Source organism: Copidosoma floridanum, unplaced genomic scaffold (genome assembly GCF_036245765.1).
Source record: "Copidosoma floridanum isolate Cflo_tuat_1 unplaced genomic scaffold, Cflo_Japanese_pri ptg000032l, whole genome shotgun sequence".
NCBI classification, from domain to species: domain Eukaryota; kingdom Metazoa; phylum Arthropoda; class Insecta; order Hymenoptera; family Encyrtidae; genus Copidosoma; species Copidosoma floridanum.
In genome coordinates this window covers 8,253,456-8,278,872 of record NW_028321909.1, presented here as the reverse complement: position 1 = coordinate 8,278,872, position 25,417 = coordinate 8,253,456, and the positions used below count along the sequence as shown (strand labels likewise).

The following is a 25,417-nucleotide window of genomic DNA, read 5'->3' as shown; positions in this document are numbered from 1 at the left end:
CCGACGATCTGCGAGGGGCTAATACAGCAAGAGGGGGATTATTCATCCATGTGCATGTGTTGTTATTTCTCTTGAACCAAGAACGAATGAGCTGAGTAATTCGAGTTTCAACAAGACATGAGCGTGTAATTAAAGTAAATATGCAAGCATAAAAGTAAGTGTAAAATTAGAAAGGGGACTATTGTTTTTAATTCGGGAATTTCAAGGATCCAGTTGAGTGGTGGTAAAACAATATTTAAAGCTTTCAGGGCCAGTGAAAAAAAAGTTTAGAGTTGATAAGAGGTTGCTTTCAACATTTTGATGATTTCGAGCTCAAGATTATCCTGTAAGCATGAAATCAGGTCAGCATGATATCTGTCGTACTACTGAATTTGGACACAGGGCTAATGTCTGATTCGTTTGAGTCGTGATCTATTGTATTTTTAATAACAAGGAAGTTAAATTACGAGATTATTATTCCCTTTACCTTTAAAATAGGCTAACGTATTGGAACCGTTAGAAGCAGGCACTGTGCTTTTTTTCAATTACAATACCTACACGGTCACATCAATTAATTTAGAACAACCATTATACGTACTTGTTTTTTTTTTTTTTTTTTTTTGTCACTTTGTGTAGAGAGATTCGGCTGATACGGAAGAGCAATTTACATTATTAAAAAAAAAAAAGAATGGTGTTTTTAGATTTCTTTCAAACTAGATGATTAGCAATTGACTAAACTGGAAGTCACCGGTACTTTTTCAAGGCTAAAGTGCCAATAGGCTTGGTGTAATTTTTAAACTACCAATAGATTATTAACAGATTATCATTTGAATCCAATAAAAATTAACAAGAAAATCTTATAATTACATTTCAAATGCTAGAACGTAATACTTATTTTTTCCGACCCAATACATTTCAATCAGACCCTTATACATCGTTTGCAAAATAACAAACAACATGATTTATTCATAAATACAACGTAAGGACATGAGCCCTCCCCTCAAAGTTACTCCATGAACTTTATTGTTAGAATATTGTTTCCTTGATTTTAAAACAATTATATTTCAAACACTTTTAAAATAAAATTAATTGCCTGACTTTTCATCAATTTTCATTGAATAATAATTATTTCGACTCCTTGTGGTACATAATACATGTAACAAGATGAAAGATAACAATTCATTTTTTGTCGAGGAATGGACAACACGAGAAAACAACAATATCAGAAATTACAATGCAAACTCAATGCTACGGTTTGAGATAATATACAGAGCAGATGCATATTATTTTTGATACGTTACGAGTAGCAAATCCCAAGCTTCCGCAATAATTTTTTCCTCTTTCATGCGTGCCTTTCACTATTTGTAACAGAAGCATATTGTATAGAGTAACTGTACATTTGCATTTAAAGCATGTTTTACTACAGAATGTTTATTTTTTCTTTATTTCGTCGTAACACGTACATAAGCTCGAATTTTCTTTTTACCTACTTCTTACGGGTAAGCCAAGAGGAAAAATATCAAGGCCATTAATAAAAACTATTTGCAATAGAAAAAAAAAAAAAAAAAAAAAAAACTTCCTGACGACAAAGAAACAAACTAACAAATAAGGGTAACTCGATCGAGACTTGACTAACAAAGAGTTTTCATTTGCTTTGTCTCAACAATCCGAATAACTCGTGATCATTACACGATTTTTCCTTCCAATGGTCCAAATGAACGTCACGCCCCAACAATCTGTCAATAAATAATACGAATAAAAAAATAAATCACAATGTAACTTGCTGACACGGTAACCGAGCCCCCCTCCCCCCACTGACAACAAGATTCTATGTAAGTGCACCCAAGAGCACGCACCTAACTGGTGTATAAATACGTCCGGACACAAGACACGATAGCAGGTATCGGTGGGTGCACACGCAAACAACCCTCCCGGCGTCGAGCACATACGGCATCACATCGAATTCCAGTGTTGGCCGAGAGGCAGGAGAGTATAATATACCTCGCGGAGATATGCCCGTAGCAGGGGGGTATGGTTTGCGGTGGTCCGAAAAATCTTCGGTCTCCGCGTATACACCTACGGATCTCTGGACGCTCCGTCGGGTATACTCCCTCGTTACCTCTAATGACGCGAGCCGGCGCTGGATTTGATTGTTACGTCGTCGTTGTCCCCGCTGCTTCCTAGTTGTTCGGATGAACGGATGCTGTACTCGCTTGGTATCTCGTGTACCAATACATGTATATACCTGTGTGCCTCGGAATTCGCGTGCACCTCGACACTGCATAATATTCACGTGTAGGGGTGTTTGCTTTGATGAAGGGGAAACACGTAGGGATCGACTGTCCGAGTGGATAATCGATTCAATCGGAATTGGTGTTGCTGTTCAGGGAATTAAATCATAGGTGTCTTACAATAATTGTGGGGTGACTTTTTTGTGATTGGTGGTGGAGTTGTATTTGTATTCCTGAAAATCGGTGAAAAAGAAGATTTTGGTCATTTTAATTATTTCACAGGCATCTGCCAGAGGTTTTTTTTTTTTAAGTCGACACAAGTCTACATTTATTGAAAAATTAATCTTCCAATGACTTTCTGGAGTTAAGAATTATTATCTTTAGTTTGTTATGAAAACTTAACACGTTCCTCCAACTGACTTTAGATGCAGAGATTTGATATTTGGGTTTGTCAGGTTAGGGACTATTAACTTTTGTTTCGTGGAAAGTGTTGCTTGTTCATTTTATTGTTTTCCAAGAAAGGAAGTGAGCCAATTGACAAGTATCTGTTCTTACGAGTGGTTTACTTCTTAATTGATAATACCTTAATCGAATGGCATTACCTCGCTTAATTCTCTTGATTAGCTGATCGTTAAGACTGTGTAATCCGAAGTTTTTCCATCCACTTTGTGGGAATTACTTGGCTAGGTAAATGGGCTTCCCACAGATTGCAGAACGGAATTCCTTTGTTTCGAAGCAGAATAACCCCGCACAGTATCATATGCTTCAGGAAATCTCTAAAATGTACTTTGCAAGGTACGAGGGCTCATTATTTATTCAAATTATCAATCGTTTAAATTGTGAACAGAGTTCTAAATGTGTACACGTAAAGTAGAGTCACACACGCTGTACTTTCAGTAGATCGTATAATGATTAGGTCAGACACGAATGGAACTTTTAATCATATTTGTTCGTTGTATGCTGGCATATCAAGTTACTTATTTACCATCTATAATGCATTGCTCATAGCTTTTTCAATTGAAATTTTTTTTTCTAACAATAACCAAAAAATCTTAATCCTTTTTTTTTTTTTTTATTGAGAATCCGTAGTGCATCCATCAGAATGGACGAAGAATTAAAAATAATTGTTTGTTCCCCTTGAAATCTGTCAATCTCTCTTTTATTTTAACTGTTTGCAAAAAAAATTTCTGCAAAGCTGAAACATTATTTTTCATTTCCGCTGCATTTAGCTTTGGTTATTTTCGTGTTATTCTCATACTAGCAAAAAAAAGGATATGATGCCTATTGGTTCGACATGGATAAAAAATACGAGGATTCCTTTACTTGTTCCATATTATGAAAAGACAATAATCCCAATTGAATGTTACCACCATCTTTGCAAAGCCAATTCGAGGATAACTATTGATCTCACCGCTAACGAAACATATACGTCGCGATGGAATGCATGACATAAAAAAAAGTCATTCGTTGGCCTCCGCAGAAGATGGCCACGCATTGGCTGATTCGTGAAACAAAAGCGAGCCTCATGAAATATGCACCAGCGACTGAAGTAGCGCCAATAAGGAGTACACTGGAAAATCGGTCAAACTCGTGCACTAGGCAATCGTCTACGCTTGTGGAAAAAAATAGAATATCCGATACCTCTTCGATTCCGCGTGTGAGTGAGTGTACGTATCCGTACCATCCAGTGCTTCAGGGCTCCTTATTTCTACAGCCTTGTATTATATGGGGTTTACACACCCCCACACACGTGTTACACGTCATACACATGGGTAAAACGTATACACGCGCCAAGTTGGAAAGAAGTTGCGCGGGAGGGGTTTATCCGGATAAACAATGGGAAATCGATAATGCGACGAGGCCCGCGTCTGCGACACCATCTCCCTCCTGCCTGATGGTGAAGCTGGCTCGAAAAAGAGGCCGAACGGAACACGCGTGCATGGAGTTGGCAGAGCCGGTCGTTCATTTTTTTTCTTCTTTTTTTTTTTTTTTTTTTTCTTTTTTTTTTACGCTCGTGCGAGCCAAACTCGTCCTGAGAATTGATTTTTCGCTGCCGTACCTCCACCTGGCAGTCGGAGAGAGGGAGAGCCGTGACAGTGTTCGTAACGATAAAGTAATTATAAAGTGCTAAAAAGTAATTTAATTTCCGGGAGGGATGGGATGGCGGCTTTTTTTCTTCTTTTTTTTCTAATTTTATTTTTATTCCAGGTTTTAGTTTGTGGTAAGAGTTTTGTAGGACCAAGTTGAAGGGTTAATGATGGCTTTGATGATTTTGCACGTATTAGAGCATTTGACCTGAAAACGAAAATTGTGAAATCTTTTTGACCTGCGGGATGGATAACCCAAAAATATGCAACGTGGACTTGTTGTTTTTTTTTTCCTCGCATAAGCAGAGAGAGATATGGTGGGTTCAAATTTTGCGTGACGCAACGCCATGTATCAATTTTACATGGGAAGTGATGTCACGTGCACTACCCACTACCGTATTTTCGTGCACTCTATCATAATCAGATTTTTTTTTTTTTACGTAAAAAAAGAAAGAAGAAAGCGTACCTATGTCGAATTTTTTTTAGGTAATCTGTCCGACAAAGCTGATAGATTTAATTTAGATTAAAATTCACTCGTCGTAATGAATAAGTTGTACATTGGGGAGTCTACGATGCAAGTATATATTTCTGTTACAGTAAATTTTCTCACCATACAGAGATTAATACCCTAATATCTTGACGAGTTTTATTCTTAATTTTATGTTTCAATAGTTTATTTAATTATTAATAAATAGATGTTTTAATACCTCGTTAGAGTATATTCAATATTTATTTTTCATAACTAATAATTAATACTGTTAAAAGTTTAGTCTACGTTGGCTTGAAAGAAAAAAAAAGTAGCTGAGAGTGACTGTATAACCTCATATAACCATTAGTTCGAAGATTTTTTATCAAAAATTCATAAAGAAAAAAGTGCCACAGATTACCTTAAACAATTTCTGAATACCAATGGTTTCAGCTAGTTGATTTCGGATTATAAATGTTATATATGACATAAAATTTTTCTAAACTGTCCATTTCTAATAATACGTCTCATATAAAAAAATTTAAGGTGAGGATGCGACAGCAGCAAATGAACTGAAAATTTGATATCTTCTTACAGTACTTCACGAATTTATGCTATATAGTCTGGTATAATGTTACAAAAAATTTCTGTCTACATTCTGTGCGTGTATATGCCTTATAGAATCGCACGCCTGAGGCAGTAAAACAAACGCTATTTTGTAGAAGTAAGACACCATTTAGAAAAAAAAAGAGAGAAAGATGAGCACAAAAATTGACTGAGAACGCTGACAACGAGCAGATAAGAGGCACACGAGCGAAAGTACCTTAGGCCATAATAAAGTTTTATTCGTTTATTACTAAAAGCACTCGCATTCGTTGAGATGTAAAAAAAGGTTTCGAGCAAATTATTCTCAAATTCATCAATAATATAGAGAATCACACTTTTGTAATATTCCGCAAATCCCCTTGCTGCACGGTGACTTGCGTGAACTGATCATAAATTTGACAAAAATTACCTAAATTTTTTTAGCTATACACAAATATAAACTCATTTCCCGTACTGCGCGTCTTTCTTTCACCTCCCAATGTCAAAAGCAACGCACGCTCTTGCGTCCAGCAAAACTGACGTGCATGATTTTTACACGTAAATACGCGTGAACGTGTCCCGAGAAAGCTTTTCTAGAAACACACTTGCGAAGGAACCAGCAGTGTCTCGCATTCAACTTTAATGACGATTGCGGAAAAAAAAAAACGTACAAAAGCGCGAACTCTGGCTGCTCGGGTGCATTTGCACTTTGCATACCACGAGAATGTTGAAGGAATTCGGAGCATTTAAACAGCAAGAGCTGGGCGTTAACAGAGCGTTCCGGCATTTAATTGAATTCTTCAAAGAAAAAGTTTGTTTGGTGTTGCGTAACGTGATGGGTGGTGGTGATCAGTGCCCCGAGCGTTAACTGTCTCTTGGGCAGGGGGCATCCGAAAAATTTCGAATAGAACCAGAAAGTAATTTCATTTAGTTCTCCGGGAGTCGTTTGGACCTCGTTGATTCGCCTCATCATCCCCTATACCCTCGACGAGAACTCATATGCATGCGCTCGAATCGGGCCTGTGTACCTACATACGCCTCTGAATCTCCCACCCGAACGATTCGAAGGGTGGTTTCGGCAAACGGTGCGAGAGAGAGAGAGAGAGAGAGAGAGTGTTGTTGAGGAAAACAAAAAAAAAAAGATGTAGGGTAAGAAAGAGGGAGCGTGTTGTTTCGATGTTTCGGGCGCGCTCGTAAAATACCTGAAAGGCCGTACGTGTGTGCATGCTCTCGAGTGTCATTTGTTTTTCTCGAGTCTCGAGGAATTGTTTTTTTTTTTTTTCCTTTTTTCGTTTCCCCGTTTTTTCCTGTGCGTTGTACTGCTTGGGGGAAAAAAAGAACGTGTACGTGGGGATGAGGAAAAAAAGCGAGGGCTTGTATTGAGCTGCTGTTGTTCGGAGGGGTTGATTCGTGAGAACCAAGCGTGCCCTCGTTTTTCCAGATTTCATTGGAATTTGATTCTTGACGGTATCGTATTTTTAGTTACTGAAATTAAAACAATGATGAAAAGTATCGATAGAAAAATTACTAGTCACGTAAAGTACCAAGGAGGTTGATTTGACTCGGGGTAAGAATATCATTCGAGGGTCGATATTATCACGCACATGTCACTGCTAATGGCAATACGATATAGTTTCTTCATATTTTGATGAATAGTCTTTTGAATATTAAACATTAGCCGATTGATGAATTATTTCATACTTTTTTTAATTAAAAAAACTTTTTCTGCCATACAATTCTTTAAATCATATAATTGATCATTTGTGTGCTATGAATTAATTTTTTAAGTTTAAATACTTTGAATGTATGAAATTAAAATAAATGTACAGTTTCAACCACTGATCATTCAAGTCCTTGATTTTTTTCTTTACATTAGTCACAAAAATTTATTTCTCAGTTGTGAGGTAGAGATAGTAATTTTCACCTCATTGCAAAACGAAATGTTCGATTTACTACAAAATTGAAACGTTAACTATTGCTGTCATTATCTAGAAATGTGATTCTAACAATTTAATACGATAAAACAAGATGTCCCCAATTCGGATTAAAAAACTTTAAAATTCAAAACATGAGTAGTTACTTTTATGCTTTAATAGAAAACTCGTTGTGAAATAAAAATTGAAATCCTTCTAAAAAAATTCAGTTTTTTGATTGTCTTAAAATTTTTACTTTGATAATAATAAAGATTGAAAAACAAAGATAATTGTTACAAATGCCAAGATAATAAATTGTAAACAGATTATATTAAATCTGTGTGAAGCAAAACATTTTACTAAGAAAGTAACTTTAAATGACTTCCACAAGTTTATTATTTGTCCTTGAGACTGTTACCCGAATACTCTCTAACAAAAGGTATTATTACTGCGTAAGTGAATCATTTCATCCACTCTACTTTTAAATAACGACGATAAGGACGCGATTGTGTCTCCAAGGATATATATGACGAGGCGTCGTTTAGTGACTCTTTCTCGAGTAAATTGAGGAAGCGAAGAAGAGAATGAAGGAGACGAAATGAAAAAGGAGGAAGGAAGTAAAGAACGAAGGTGAGGAGGGGGGTGGATGGTTAACGGATTTCCTAACGCCACGAGCTGAAATTTCCAGTGGTGTCCGTGAGAATCTTTAATTAATCCGCTTTTTGAAGAGCACGAAGCGGAAGCGGGTCATGATAGAAATCTAATTCAATTAATTAAAATTTTAGTTGAGGAAATGTTAATTGATTGTTGCGAGATTCATTTGGATGGTAAATTTTTTACGATATTGGTACCGATTGTAGAATAAATTATTCAACTAATTGGTCGTTTGTCGGTCGATTGAAACTATTTTTTATTCATAATTATCACTGATGTGAAGAAATAAAATGGTGATGTCGTTAAAAAAGATGATTACGAGTCTATAACGTAGAATATATATATAGTGTATAACGTATAAAGTCTATAAATATGGGGGAACAAAATCCTTTTTTTTTTTTTTTTTTTTTTACATTATAATGAAAAATAGTTTTTAAAACAAAAGTGTTACTATTTGTTTGTCTTAATAATTTTTTTGGTAAAAATTGCAACCATCTATTTTATCAAAGTACTAGCACCAAAAATTCGAAGAAAACCTTTTTTTCCCTTACCCCTCTTTATACTTGCTCATTCGTCGGGTTTTGTACTCAATTCCACGTGACTAATTACGTCAATGTTTAGTAGGTATATCAAAGACATGAAGCTAAGCCACCATCAAACTACTAAGCAATTGGTCAGTAATGAATGAATTGCTTAGAATCAATTGTCAATTACAAATACGAATCGATAATACCTGAATTAAACATTAATTGTAAATCTAATTATACGAATTCTTGTGCGTTAATTTTCATGAAAATAAATGGAAAAAGTATTAAATACTTATTAACATGTTAATATTTTTCCAACCTATAATGTGAGTAAATTATAATAAACAAGTACTATTTATTAATTTATATTCGTGGTTAAACATTTATTATACTTTACACTTATATTTTTTTTTTTTTTTTTGACAAATAATTTAGAAATGGAAAAAAACTTTTCTTTATTTTGAGCTTAGCTTCACTAAATAAATATTCAAAAAAGCAATTTTTAGTTCTGGATGTTCTTCCAAAGCACAAATTGGCTTGGAGTACGAGTTTTATTGTCCTTATTCAATTAAGAACTGAATTTTTGTAATGCAAAGCAAACAAATTGTATTCATATTATCAATAAGAAATTGTCACGATAGTCAACTGTACGGTTGGAAACCAATGACATAAACTCGAAACAAGTAACCAAACAGTCGATTATTAAAAATAAGTAATGAAAACTACTCGTTTTCTCCTCCCCCGCGATTCACGAAAGAAGCAAAGAAACGCGTTTTCGGAGCTCGCTTGTCTCAGCCGTAAAACGCAACACTGCTCGTCAGGGAAACTACGAAAGACATTTCACTCGTCAAAAATAACAAAGAGCCACCTTCACCAACACCAAAGGAACGAGAAAGCCATTCATGAATTATTATTCCAATTCACATGTAGCAGAGCTGCGGCATCCACCCCCTTGAGGAAAGTCTTTCTCCATAAAATTTGCATAAACTCGTTCACTCCGTTAAACCCAAAAGTCCAAAGTAACACAGCACAAAAAGCTAAAAACAAAAACAAAAAAAAAAGAGCACTAGACAAGACCCTCCGTCCGAGGGCGTCAATGGCCGCGCGCACTTTATATACAGAGTTCAGCCCTCGCAACCGCATGCATAATGCATGAGAGCGCACGCAAGCGGCAACAGTAGAGGAGCAGTTATCTGCATGCGCACGCGTACACGTACAACAAAGAGAAGTGGAGGAGGAGGAGGAGAGACGGCCACGGGCAAATGACTGACATTAGCCGATTCGCTAATCTCAAGCGAGTGACAGGCTCTACCACCCACCCACCATCACTACAACACCATTACACACTTTATACACGTACCTTGCGACCACTACGCGCGTGCCATGGTCCTCCATACCTATACAACGTCTTGGGGCCGTCGTTTGTCTCGCTCGCTTGTAACCGGCTGCGTTAGACATCTCCCTTACGCCGGCCGGTGGCAAATTAACTTTGACGCTTTGATGCACTCGCGTGATACATGTCCTCCTCGTTGGGTCTCTTTCCTCTTGAAGGCTGTTCGTCGATCGAGTGGGGTGTCAAGTGGCTTTGCTGATTTATGTTGCTCAAGAGGGTTTTTGTCCAAGAATCCGTGGATAATAATCCACATCGGTACGCTGATTAAAACTTTTTCCAATAAAGAGCGATTATTTCGTTTGAACGAGATGGGTAAACGCTAATTCGAGAGTCATCTGGTCAATTTTGGCATAAACAGGGACAGTCGATGAAATTAATCAATTTCAATTTATCGTTCGATATTCAATACGGCCTTTTGAAATTCGTGCACGATGATACTCATCGCAACTTTGCTTGCTAATTTTTAACTGTATCCTCTTTTACATTTTGATACAATGTTATTGCATATTTACACAGCCGAAACAGCTGAAATTGTATCACGTAATGGTACGCATTATACATTTATGTAACACCAATCAACTATGTCCAAACGAATGAAATATATTGTCAGTCACTACTTTGATGATTTATTTTTCATATTTGAAGCTTCGACGTGTTTTATCAATCTATGATACGACCCATTTTTTTTACGGCGTTAATTTACAACAGTCGTACACAAAAATTTTCAACGTTGCTACTTTTGTTGAAATCATCGATAAATTTTTGTCTCCAAGGAATAAATGGTCGTGAAAAACACTTATCTATACTAACATTACAAGGTATATTTCTGAACACGACAAGTGCCTGCACGTATAAACCCGTTGTTGAGGTAATTACTGTGCTCAGCTTAGCACACACACATCCGCGCTTGTTTCCTCTTACAGTTGTAAGTGTGCGTGTACCTGACGTTTATGGCGTGCACGCTTGAGCTGCTGTTGAAATTATCCTGATGAATAAAAATCATGGAGAAAAAATTTTTTTTAAGTATTAAAATAGACGTGAATTTTACATCCCAACGATTTACATCGATTGTGGAGTAAAATTTACCTTACGCATAAATATGAAAATGAGGCATTTTTGAAATCAAGTAGTATTAGACGATATTAGTCAGACACGTCCAGAAAACCGTTCCTACTTTAACTTTAGTAAGTTATTTCACGTTGTTGTATATATAATAGTATATGTGTAAAAATTTTTAATTTTCTAAAAGTAAGTAGTAATATGTACGTTTAGTCAGCCGTGCCTAACTTCCGTAATTAAAATTAAAGTTAAAATTAAAAAATACGTAACCAGAAGAAGTTTTCCAATGTTTAGTAGCAATACAAGGTTTTTTGTCAGCCACGTTATAATTGATTGTTATTCCTTATTTATCTTACTATAGAAATATTTGTATGTACCGTAATAAATACAATACAAAGTCTGTGAAGATCACGATATAAAAATCGTGGGCACACATAGAGTAGTAATAGTGTGAGTTTAGTTACTTGAGTCTACTTGACATTTTTTGTTTTATTGTTTACATTTTCTTATTCCGTACACAAGGTTTAATGAAGTAGTACTATAAAAATTTATTTTTTATTAGTCAGAAACGTTTGTTCATTCTTTTTTTTTTTTTTTTTTTCTTTTTTTTTCCAGTACAATCATAAATTATCTGTTATTTTAGTAAAGATACGAAAACTAGGTATACATATTTATTAACGACTTCTAAAAACAAGAAGAATTACATGAGTTTAGTCAGAAACGTCTACTTACACCCTCATTTCTCATTTTATTATAACTGTATAAATCATCTCATATTATCCCGAATGGATGGCAAGAACTAAAGATTAGTATTTTGTTGTTTGTTGAATTTAGTTGTGATGAACGAGCTTACTTAGTCCCATCAGCTTAACTATATCTGTGTTAGTTGTTTTATGGTAGAAAACGAATCGCCCAAACTAAGTAGTAATACATAAGTTTAGTCAGCCACACCCATATTCTGTATTTTTTGTTTTGTTGTGAAACTTTGGTTAATGTATTTAGCATAATGAAAAAAAAAAAACATGAAAATTGAGTATTTTTTTAAAACTGAATAGTTATATACGCTAACACATATCTGCATCAGTTGCTTCACTGTGGGAAACGAGTTGTCTGAACAAAGTAGTAATATGTAAGTTCAGTCAGCCATACTTCTTTCCAGCATGTTTGTTTTCTTGCTAAACTTTTATTAATTTCCGTAGCATAAAGTAAAAAAATATGAAAATTGAGTATTCCTAAAATTTAAGTAGTAATATACGAGCTTAGTCAGACACTGATTCCCAAAATATTTTTTTTGTCACAATTGTGGAATCTACAGCTCATCTCGTGCATATTAGACTCGAATATATACTAATGATGACGATAAAAATGAGGGTAGCAATGTACAATAAGAATCAAAACGAATCGGAAGTCAACAAATTTAGTCCGTCCTGCTGACGCATGTTTTTTTTCTCCTCTCAAACCTCTTTCAATTTTCCTAACAAGATTAGCCATTCAGGCAGGGTAAAGCGAATACCCATAAACATCGTTTACCGAAACTCTTCTTCCCTGGTCTACTCGTACTTGGCTTCACTCAGCTCTGCTTGCGAGCATACAAAACCATTTCTATTTATTGATCCACCCCTTATACGTGCGACAACATTTACGACGCCCAAGGAGCCTTATGGACGGGCTTCTCTTGCAGGACTGTATACGATCGGGGTTGTGGGGACTCGCTACGAATACTCGATACCTTCACGTGCTCGACCGTGTACTCCTGAGTAGAGAAGCTGCGATGAAAACGCAAATCCCCTGGGGTTACGTCACTTTGTAAAGATCGTCGCAGAACCGAATGGGATCCCACAAATTACAAATTTTCCAACTAAGAGGGATAGTACACGCGATTCGGGAAATGCGTTTCAATAAGATTTTTCGTTGTCCAAGATGAAATGCAGTGCCTTGTAAATGATTGGTACTTCTGAATGAAAAGTGATAGTGATTTTTACCTAATATCCGTTCTGAGATGATCGACAAAGTTTTAACGATAATTCATGTTTAATGGCCTATTAAATTTTTTTTAAGGGAACTACTGACCTGTATTATGCTTCATACGAACAATAGCGTTATCGTGTGAAGACAATCAACTACGTCTTTCAACTTCAAATGATGTAACACCAGAGTACGTCGTACGAGTCACATACGGATCTTTATTAACTTTTCGTCATGACGAGACCCTCATACTTCCCACGTGACCTAATTATACCAATTGTTAACGTTCAAAGGCGAGATTTCTCTTTCAATCATTCCGACCAAACAATGAAGTTTCGTTAATACTAGGAAAAAAAGGACTTAATATCCTTTTCAAGCTGCACTGCAGATCCCCGCGAACGAAGGCAGGGAAAGGGAAATTAAAAGTCAGATGGGAGTGGGGGGGGGGATAAGCGTGGAATGCAAACAGTCGGGAGGAACGGGGGGAGCGCACGTCAAAAGTATGTGCGCTCACACGCAGCTAAAGAAAGATTGCGTCAAAGGGGGCGGGGAAAAATGCGCTTGGTAAAGGGCTGAGACTGGTAAAAAAAAAGGGGTGGGTGAAAAAGTAGCTCCTCACTCACTAACGCGACGCTCAAACGCCTTTTACTCCGTTGTGCGTGTTTATCCGTCCACTTGCACGCGCTTGACTGTTTTTGCTTTTTGTGCGAATCTCAGCGTTAACTTTAACTAGTGAGCGCTTGATTCAGTCAATGCTGAAGTTTTAAGTTCGTGAATCATTGGAATATCCTCGTTAAACGCGTCCAAATACGATACTCTTTTTAATAACTGCGGAATATTTTACATGCTGCAATTGTTTAGTTTACCCTCACTTGTGTGCTCATCTCCAGCAAATACCGGGCCCTCGAAAAGATCGCACTAGTTTTCGAAAAAAACTACTATAGCTATTTAGGCATATTGTTTTTTGATTAAATGAACAACAAATTCACTGTATGGTCATTTTGTTTTTGTCTCGTGCTTGAAAATATAAACCATCCCCTTGCTACTCTTCGTGCAAGATTATAAGCACTAGTACGTTGACTGAAAAACTCGGTGAGTCGTCGCTCCATCGAGTGTAGTCGTAAACAAGTTATCACGTTTTATCGGAATGTTTCCTTTAACCAGTTGCGCGTAATGTCGGGCAATTTATGCGTTGGAGAATGAGCGTAAATTACGAAAACGTTTTTCGCTTTCGATTTGTTGGGCACAGGTGTGGCACTGTTTTTTTACTGTTAAACTGAGCTTTGTGTGCACAGTTGAGATTCGAGTGGCTGCAACCAAATATACGATTAATTATTCTTCTGAAAGTAAATGACTTCAGATTATTTAAGCTTTATTTTGTAAATTAGTTTCATTAATTTAATTCTCACTAAGCACTTAAAATAAAAAATAAAAAAGAACACAGATCGAATAAAAATTGTATAGCATCTCGTCATGCAGTACCTTTTAGAAGTCAGTCAGTACTCAACAAATCACATTATCTTACCCTTTTTATAGTATTTGTATCATATTGTATTCCTGGAAATTGTTATTTATTTTCACTCTTATTAACCAATTTCAAAAAAAAAAAAAAAAAAAGGACAAGACATTACGTGCAAAACTTTGCCAACGATCGACCTGCAAAAGGATTTGTTCCAATATTTCCGTAAATACATAAAACCTATAATTCAAACCCGCCAATCGTTCACTTTTTTCTGTACCCAGGCCCTCCAAAAGGGCTACAATTTTACGGTGTATTTTTTATTGGCAATATTTTTGATGTATTCTCCTTTTCCTTCTTTATTTTATTAGCACCCAAAGCTTTTATTTCCCGACGAAGTTTCGATTGTAAAGATGCACGAATAAACTTGCTAGTTTTACGGAACCTTCAACTTTTTTTATGAAGGGCTCCCCACTTTGCCGTGCAATTTCTCGTTGGATGGATAAAGTATCGCTGAGCAAGAAACCTTCCACTTCTGGATTAAGTATACATTATTTGTCGAGTGAAACTTGTTTCTGAAATATTTTTCTTGAATTCAGTATCGATTGACGAATAGGATAACTTTGCTATGGAAAACTGTACAAGTGACTATGTGCGAGAAAAAATCTGCGTGCAGGAGCACCTACAGGAAATCTAATAATAAATCATCGTGAAATCTTATGAGAAATCACGTAGGAAATCCTACGGTACTTTCCCGTCAAAACGATTTTGCGGAATCCTATACGGGACGTACCTACTATACAGGAATAGCTGAGAAATAAGAAAAGTTGATTTCAAGGTAAACGCGCACGATTTTGTTTTACCATCATAAATATTATATTTTTCAAGATAAAAAACCAACTTGTCAAGATTTTTGAAACCAAATGATCCACTGTTGGAAAAATGTCTGGAATAAGTATGAAAACTCGTGTGATTATTATAACTATGTCTGGTGCGACCAAAATGTTGGGGAATGATTCGTTTCGAAACGACTGCACGTCTTTTCAAAGCACAACTGAAACTAGAAGTGGTTGGTAACTTTTTCCCGAGTCTCGACATCATACACAAATACGTAAGGTTTGCTGGTAGTAGAACGAGGAGAGCGGCAAGGGAGGGATGTATATCTACTTTTACCGTGGGCTGAGTTGCTCTCGAGAAAAAAAAAGGAGGCCGTTACTTGGGAACTGCGCAAATCGAATTATATTTCCCGTAGCTTGCGAAAACGAATTTTCCGTTCGGCTCTCCCTGGCTTTCGATGCAATTGCAGTTGTGCGTCTTTTCATGACGGAAGAAACATCCCTTTGCGTTTTTCCAACTTCAGTAAGTACTCGAAGCTGATTTGCGGACAATTACTTCGGCAAAGCTTTGAAAATTGACGAATTCGATCATTATTACGGGGAATTGTCGTTCTATGGAAAAATTATGTAAGATTGCGATGCGAGTCTATTGAAATGCCAAGACCAACTGTGAATCGCCATGATCGAATGTTTATTGTCGATCGATACATGCAATCTGAGCATTTTTTACCGAGACCGACCCTTTGACGATTAAAAAAAAAAACTAAGTTTTGACGATTGAAAAAATTCCGAAGTACAGTCTATCTGGTTGAATTGTACGTTAATATTTGGTACGACGTTGAAATCTAGATTTTACATCATAAAAAATTGGACAAAATTAAAAACTCTAATTTCTTAAATTTGACCGTTAACACGGTCATTTTGAATTATTTTGATACTGATGATGTTCTGATGCTAAAATCAATTATAATTGTTTGTATTATTTGTGTTTCAGGTAAGTGGAACTGAAATTTAGCGCTGGTGTTGATGTTGCGAGTGATTATTACTGGTAAATTGGAATTCTACGTTCATTCAATACCGTGACTGCAGTGTAAGTCCTCTTTACAAATAAGTATTCAAAATTTATCATTTTTCGAACCCAGACATCGAAAAAAAATATCGCAAAGTTTTAAGGTTATTATAGTTACGTAAATTTTTATGCTAAATTTGGCTACATATCGTAAGATTCAGTTAATTTTATGTGTTTATCAATACTATGATTTATAATAAATGAGGAGAGCCCTAAATCAAGCTCAGTTTCAACTCCCCCGTCCAGAACTAGAGTTGTTTCAAGATGAGTGACAAAATTTCAATAAAAATTAATTTCAACCCTCTCGCTTTTCTCAAAATTCCCAAAACTTTCCATGGAAAACGATGAATTAGACAAAAATTTGCACTGGTCCGAACTTTAATTCAAGCTTAGCCAAAATGGTACGAACCCATCATTAGTAACAACGAAAAGTTAAAATCCATCAATGACATTTAATTCGACGATCATCGGAGCAAGCAATTTAAAAAAAAAAAAAACAAATGCATAAATTCCGTGCTATCGATTTGTCCCGAGAAAGGGTGGCTAAATCCACCGTGGCTGTTTCTCACACATTTCGATCGGGTAATGGAATTTCAAAGTTCAAGTGCCTCCTCCCCATTAGCCGAGCCGGTTCATCAAGCCCGTGTGAGGTGTACGTGGATCATGTATACCTGTACGGTGTGGATACAGCCGTTTCCATCTAGCATCAACCCTCTGGACGGAATAAAATGGATGGAAAAAAAGGAAAGAAAAGAGGTGGCTGATGGAAGCAACACTCGCCTGATCCGTGTGTATGTGTGTGTGTCCGGCGAGAGAGCTGGACAGCCATTTTCAGCTAGCGACGAAGATGAACGCGCGGATTTGCGGATAATTGGATTGAGCGGAGAAGGAGGAATGGGAGATAAAAAAAAAAAAAAAGATACGCTAGCGGCGAGAGGAAGAAACTGGAGATAGGAGCGATACCTAGGACGTGTACGTGCATGCACGGGACTTATATGTGGGCGTACGTGTTTGAATGCGCCTTGCTTTTTACTTCTCTTTTAACGAAGGCTACGTGAGGTGAAAGTTTTTTTGGATACGTGTTTTTATCGCGGAAGACTAGAATAATGGGGAAGACTTTTTTCTTTTTTTTTTCTTTTTTTTTTTTTTTGTAGTTTTAGTGAGGTTGTTCATGTGTTTATCTTCTTGGATGAAAAACTGATTCTGGAACTTGGATGATCTTGCTTTGAAAGATGATTGTACTTGATCTACGAGGAATTTAATACTTTATAGGATTTTATAGAATAGTTATCTCCTTTCCTTTTCCATAAGGCTTAGATAATTTTTTTTTTATTCGTATTTTTCTGAGCAGCATATTTGTAGTCGTTTCTCATAAAAAAAAAAAAAAAAACTGGAAAAGTACAATGATTTTACAGTTTCTTTTACCAAAATCTTTACATTTTCACATGGATGAATTGATACAAGCAAATAACAGTACAATGGTTAATACATATGATACCACTACAGTAATTTTCAATAATGAATTTTATTGGGAACTGCTGGATTCCTGTATATATTGTAAAGGACCGTGAAGTAGCAGCGACACATCAAATCGCGTGCGCATGACAGACGAAAGTAAGGAAGTCGTAAATTTCTTTCAAAGTCTTCGATTGAAAATTAACGAAATGTTAGGGCTGTTTTTCAATCGAACGAGATTTTGCAAATGGAAGCAATTTTACAGAAGTTATGAACGATTTTGCTAAACAGACAACTAAGGAAGTATCCTTACGAGCATACCGTAAATTTCCATATTCCGAGTGAAACTAGAGATACAGTTTTCCTGTTAATATAATGATATGATAACACATCACTGTTTGCACATAAATTTCTCATTTTTATGCACAACGTTAAAATGACGGAAGGTTACGATTCCACCCGAGGCACTAGTGACTAATGCCATCACCATTGGGACCAGGTAGCCCCGTTCAAATACTTCGAAACAAACGACGAGTCATCCCCGATCTCCCGACAATTTCAAGCACAACTAAGAAGCTCAAGTGCAACCAGTAATTGCCAAGCTATGCTGTGTACACTTAATCCTTTGTGGGGCAACCTTCTCCGATAACAAGACGCGGACTTATACTGCGGGTATGTGGCGGCGCACAGCAGAAGGAGACAACTCTGACGTGGAGATAGCAAAAGCACACGACTTGGCCGTACACACACAAATAGTGACTAATGTTATGTATTTGTTGAATGAAAATTATTGTTTCGTGATTATATGGATTTCGACATTCACCTCAAGGTACACTCTAGTATGGATACGGATCGATCGATAGGCAGGTGTGCGTCTCGCTCTTTAGGAATCCATATTCGAGACTCCGTCCCTCAGCTTATTCTTGATCATTTATGCAATACGAACAGTCTGGACGATGCAATAAAAAGCGATTTCATCCGTGATTGGCCAACAGTTGCTGTGGCATGAAAATACATACGTACGCGAGAGTAGAAAGGTCGAGGATGCAACCAGCGTTTCCAGCCATCTGCCTCTAACTGCGATTTATTGGAAATTTACCGGTCCACCGTTGTCGTTTGAATGATCCTTTTTTTTTTTTTTTTTTCTTTGCTGTATGCGTGCACGAGCAAGGATACGAATAAATTGACGAAAAAATTTGTCACGTTGTGTCGTTTCTATTTGAAGAATTGCATTGAATTTACGTAGAAATTTTGTGATTGTGACAGGAACGACTACTTTAGAAAAAAATGAATAAATTTGTATTGAAGCGGTATTCTTGAGGCTTGCCAGGTTTTACTACAACTGATGTTAGGAATGAACTCTTAATTTTATTGTCACTATTCATTTCTTTCTAATATATTGAGAAGTTACTACGGAAAATAAAAAATTTTTGGAGTGAAATTATGAAACCAGTTAAAAAAATTGTTGGCACGAGGAAGGATATGTCCTCGTATCTTACAAAATTCGTTACATACACAAATTAGAATCATTGTGAGATTTACTTAAGAAAACAAATTTGTAATTTTATTTTTGCTCACCCCTTAGTAAAGACCAACTGAGTGCTTATATAGAATAAAAAAAATACTTCAACTCAGAGTTATTTCGTCAAATTTGCATAATGCACTATTATGAGATCAAAACTTGTAGTACCCAAGATGAATTTGTATCACGATCCAAAAATGATGTACTAAATAATTCTATAGAGATGAAACTAACTCTCCTCATGGTATTTTAAGATACAGCTCTTTCAATGAGTTAAAATATTTCAGCCTTTGGGACAACGTCGATTGTGACGTAATGCATGACACACTGAAAATAGCTAAAAAATTGTATCTATTTCACAAGTACTATGAAATTCACAAAGTAAGTTAAACATATTATTAAAATTTTAGAAAGCAAAGAAATTTTTATTCTAATAATTTAATCAATTTCATGGAGGAAAGCTCTCTTGTAATGTTTCTGTACAATGTTTCTAACAAAAAATACGAATTTTGAAAACTAGTACAAAATGCTGGATATTAAAACTTCGAAAATTTATAACTTCTAGAAGAAATTTACGAAAAAACTATAAAATTCATCTTTTTTTTAAAGAAACTAAATTATTAGAAAAAAATATTCTACATTGAAGTTGGCCAAACTTTTATCATTTTTCAGTAATTAAGTACTTTTTTAATACATTTTCAAACAATCCGAGACAACATTCATGAACCAAATTTATTTCTGTGTCAAAATAACACACATGTTAGAGAAAAATTGTTTTTTTATACTAACTGACACAGGGCGTATAGACTCTATTTGTACTCTCTTGATCATCGCTCTATTTTTTTTCATGATTGTGGGGGTAATCCCCTTTGTTACATCCCAATACTTTTACGTGAGACGAAAACTGTCGATATTTGGAGGTAAGTGTGATAGCCTTTCCAGAAGAATGATACCTCGTATCGCAGTGATGATTGAAGCGATACAACGTGCTTCTTATAAATTGAACTCCATTATCTCTTTTGCGGTCCAGTACGTGACACCTAGTGGTGTTAAGTAACCCTAGTTTACGCGGGAAAATATGATAGTAGATATTGCGTGTATTTCAAAGTGCGAAGTGCATTTCTAAATTATTTTTTTTTTATCCAACACAAAATTGGAACAATTATTGTTTTCTGAGTATAAAAAAAAATTCTTTTTTTCGAAAATATAAAAATGAAATTATAAGTTTGTATATTTTATCAATAAAATTTCTGTAATCAGCACAATCTTTAATACTGTGTTATTTTTTACAAAAACAGTCCTTCATTCTTTTATTTTTTACTTATTTTTTATTTTTTTTTTTTTTCAACAAAACATAACAAGTAATGCTCTTTATTTTATTCCGTGTAGGTTGTAAATTTTTTCTCATTTATTGTTAATAAATATACAACTAAAGGGATATTGCATTGAAGTGCGGGCAATTCCGAAGAAATTAGTTATTCAAGGCTTCAAGATAATCCTTCATTTTTTTAATTATAAAAAATTATAAACAATTACGTAAAAGAAAAACAGGCTAAAGCATGTGATGCGGTAAAACACATCACTATTTTTTTTTTATGAAATTTCTCCATAACTTACAAATTTTTAGCAGTTTAATCTAAAATATTGCAAATACTTTCTTAATAGATAAATACATCGGTAATGCATTTTTCCCAACCACATGCCAGAATCCATTTTCTACTACGAATGCCCGAATGAAATTTCCTAAATATTTTTGCAATTGTTGTTTATTCATTATTATGTGGTCTATTCATTTTTGGACCTGGTTTGTTAATTATTCTTCGAGTTCTGGCGAGTTTAATGTAACTTTGTGATGTACACCTCTCAGATACGACTGTAGCCTCTAGAGGCACTTTAAGGTTGTTATTCCCCAAATTAAGGTAATGGCGAGACTTTTTAAAATCTTGGACTCCAGCTTAAATAATCTCTAACAAGGACCCAGATTAATTTTTGCACAAAAATGATTCTTACAAAAGTAAAACAATGACGTTTATATGTTTAATATTTCAACATGGATGCCTATGCAGACATTTATATTCCCTAATTCTTGTGTTTTTGAACGTTTGCTGCACCCCGAAAAATCAGTGTTTGCACCTGCAAATGAGTTCCAATTAATTTATCGAGGATTACTATAGGGAGTAATATCCAGAGGGTTACTATTATCTTCTTTTACCTCATTCACCATACCTCGAAAAAAAAAAAAAAAACTGTCTCGCTTTTTTACGCATCAAAAGGTTTTTTGGATGTAAACTTTTTTTGGAGGATAAAATAAATAAAAACAAACAGCATTTTACAGAATTTATTAAGGTTTTTCAAGTCGTTTAGCACATATTGGTACACTCTTTGCATTAGAATATGTTGACCCTGGGATTGTTTGAAAAAAAAAAAAAAAAAAAAAAAAAAAGTTTTCAAATGTAATTATTTGGATCATCTCGTGAAGTATCTATCCTGGCAACGAAGTAAACGTAATATAGCCTATTAGATCCCACGATGCATGGCTCCTCCCTGAATCCAGTCCAAAGTAGATGCGTCTGGTTTTTGGGCAGACCCTCGCGGACAACCAGCCTGTCATTGATGGCTGTGAGCATCGCGTTTGTGTCTCTCAATGTCAAAGTACGTGGTACAAATTTTGGGACACGTGTCGCAGCGAAAGCAATGCTGAATGGCTATGTGCGTCGACCGATCTCTGCTCCGGGCAAAAGACCGCGGGCAAAGGGAGCAGGGGTAAAAGTGATGAACGAGATTGTGATGCGCGAGTCTGTGCGAATTGCAAAAAACTCGCTGGCAATTGTCACAGCAAAATGTATGCCGAGCGCGCGCGTCGCTTACGAGGTGATGGCTCTGGCGGGTCGAGGGTTGGGAAGGCTCGTTTTGGTGCTGGATAATCAGATTGATGTTTTGGTTGGAGGAGTGGGGTCCTTCGGAGCTGCTGGAAGCCAAGTTACTTGCGTGGGTTTGTTGGTGTCTTCGTAGGGTGGTCTTGCGAGTGAAAGCTCTCGTGCAAACTGAGCACTGGTGTGGCTTTTCGCCCAGGTGTATCTGCATGTGTTGCTTGAAGTTGGATTTTGTCCTAAATTTTACAGAGCACATTGAGCACTGAAATGGCTTTTCACGAGTGTGACTGTGCATGTGGATCTCAAGAGCGTCTTTTCGACTAAACTTCCGTGAGCATGTTTGACAAGGAAAGGGCCTTTCATCTATGCGGGTGCATGTGTGCACTGTAAGATTTGTGATGGTACGAAATCTTTTTTGACATAAATCGCAACGACGTAATCTTCCTGGAGAACTCGTGTCTTCGGACATATTTGGAAACTAAGTGTCACAGATGATTCAACCCAACTATACAATCCTAGCAGCTGTCGTCACTGATGTTGATAGTTTTTTAATATCAAAGTGTAGGTACCGGTGATGTATATTTTGATGATGATGATGATGGTAACTCGTTGGATAACTGGCTACTCTTGAAAAAAAAAAAAACAATTTTTTACTAAACATCGATTATCGTAACATTACTTACAGTCATTTTGTTTTGAATTTATAATATTTGCCATACGAAATGCATTAGAAATGCCCGGGCAGTTTTATTAAAAATCTCGCTAAATCGAGCTCATATAGTGCTCTGTATAGTGGATTTGACAAAAAAAAAAATTAATAAAATGTATACCTACTAAGCTTTGCAGTCAAAGTGCAGCTATCATATTTTTACTAAAAATTATAACTACACATAACGTACAATAGGATTTATTTTTCGATAAAAAAAATTAGTACGTAGGTCTTCAAATTTTCGATTATCATACAAAACACAAAATTTTTAAGATTTTACCAGCTTCTTTATTACGACCTGGGTTTACAATAATTTTTCTATTTTAATGTGTGCAATAAAAATTTAACTATTAGAATAAATAACTAATTTTTATGTTTCGTTTGTGTTTATTCAACATTTAATTGGTAGGAAATAGCCTAAGTAGTTCCCATTTGTTTTAACCAAAAATTTTTTTACCTACAAACAGCAATTTGTTAGCATTTTTTTAATATCGGGATTATTTAATTTATTACATAAAACGTTTAAACAATGAATTTAAAATCTCTTCTTTCAAACATCAAACGGTGATTAAAAAAAAAAATGTTTAAGCCATGAACATGCAAACTCGGGATAAGGAATCGTAATTACACATATTAAGTTATGCTCACTGAATTAATATTAATTCCTATTGATACACCATAAATTTTATACTTACATGTAATGAAGGTAAGTATGAAAAATATATGGTGCGTAAAACTAGTCTCTTTACAGAAAAAATCGAGCTATCTGTGGCATGTAAAGTTGAGTCTCTTAGTCTCTGTGCGTTTTACTTCATAGGTCTAAACAATCACAACTGTATCTCAACTGTAAAATATTTCATATTTATTTAATGAAAAACTTACCTTATGGTTTTTAGATGTAGATCGTTGGATGAAATCACTTTTCAGATGTAATTTAGATTCCTTTTACAAAGAATTTAAAGGTAACTGTTGAACATTGAAAAGATGTTTTTGTGTGTATCTTGTACTTACATAAATGTAGATATGTTTTAAATCTAAAATTCTTTACAATGTTCTCAAATTTTTGTTCTTGCACTTGAATGAGGGACTATGAACTGAACAGTCAAACACTCCAAAATCCAATGCATTAACAAGACATAAATAATTAATACTGTTGTCACACGTATTTTTAGTGGCTAGAATGATATCATTAACGACAAAATAACGAGCACTCGTTGTGCGTGTCACATCGAACAACGTTTGAGTGACAATACAGCCAACTAAGCTATTAGCCAGATAAAATTACTAATATAACATATGTATATGACCGATGGAATAATTTCCAATGTTTTTTTGAAGATTAAATTTTTTTGGACAGTTTAAGAAATAATTAATGTCTCGTAAAAGAGAGACAAAGTTTTTTTTCCTTCTAACATATTGATTTTCAACACACGATCATCAACCTAAAAATATATAGAATTAATCACTGATATCATTATTTAATAATTATCATTATGACAGCTGTTTTTCTTAGCAATAAAAGTGTTGTTGTAATCATCATAATCATTATCGTTATTAATATTATTTTATTTTTTATTTTTTTATCATGTAAGCATCACACAAATTGTCGATACTCCCGATTCTAGGCTTCATAATTAAAAAATTGGTAATAAATTTCCCTATACCCTTCCCAGTTGAACTTACGCGATTTTTGCTTCACTTGAGATTTTCTCTCTCTTCGTCTCATGACTTCCAAAACACGTTTTACTCTGTAGGTTCTGACAAGTCATTGAGGTGGTCCAACGCCCTCTGAGTGAACTGTGAATAATTTTCGCGCTTACGTGTACAATACATAATATATTCATGTATCTTATGCCTGTATGCACATGTATCCATTTCCGTGGGTTGCTTGAGAGACATTTTGCGGTGGTTTGAATCACTGAGGTTTCAAAAAATGCAGGACTATAAACTCGACTACAAATCATTAACTTCATCAATAATTAGATTCTGAGTACACATGTATTAACGTAGGAATGTAAAAGTGCTGAGTATATCTACTAAAACGTACAAGGCTCGATTTTATTTGGCAATACTAGATGCGTTCGGTTTATGCTGTACAAAATATTGAAAACTTTTGTTTGTACACGTCAAACATTTATTTTCCCATTTTCTCACGCAAGTTTTGTTTTTATACAGTTTGCAATGAAAGTTATTTCGCCACGACATGTGTTTATTGCTTTTTGTTTTCTCTTAGCGCACATTGTACAAGCGTTTACAACGCGACCGTTTAACGATCGCTTTGGATGAATATTCCATTGTAATAAAATACAAAAACAAAGCACTTGAATCGCTACGTATGCATAAAATGAAAAAAAAAAAAAAAAAAAAAAAAAAAAAACTCCATTCCAAATTGTGGTACTTCCGAACTTCAACAACGATGCGAAAAAGAAAAATTTATAACAATCCAGTGTGTCAGCTGCCACTTCGAGTGTACCCACTTATTTTCCCAACATATTCTCAAAAAGGTATTCAGAAGCATACCTCCAACTCGCGAGCGTATCCACTCACTCTGTTGCGCATACCAGCTTGAATTTCATCTCTCGTTCCTCGTCGCTCCAGCTACGTTCATTGCACCGCTGCTGTATCCCATGGTGCG

The 25,417-nt window shown here is 35.6% G+C and overlaps 1 protein-coding gene across 1 annotated transcript in view; it reads left to right on the top strand.

The window, feature by feature from the left end:
* Dop1 (dopamine receptor, D1) overlaps positions 1–25,417 on the top strand; it is a 136,323-nt gene that overhangs the window by 45,633 nt on the left and 65,273 nt on the right. The window contains exon 3 of the mRNA XM_089597277.1: positions 11,333–11,344. Within this exon, the coding sequence (XP_089453403.1) occupies positions 11,333–11,344 (12 nt within the window). The remainder of the gene's footprint in view (positions 1–11,332; positions 11,345–25,417) is intronic.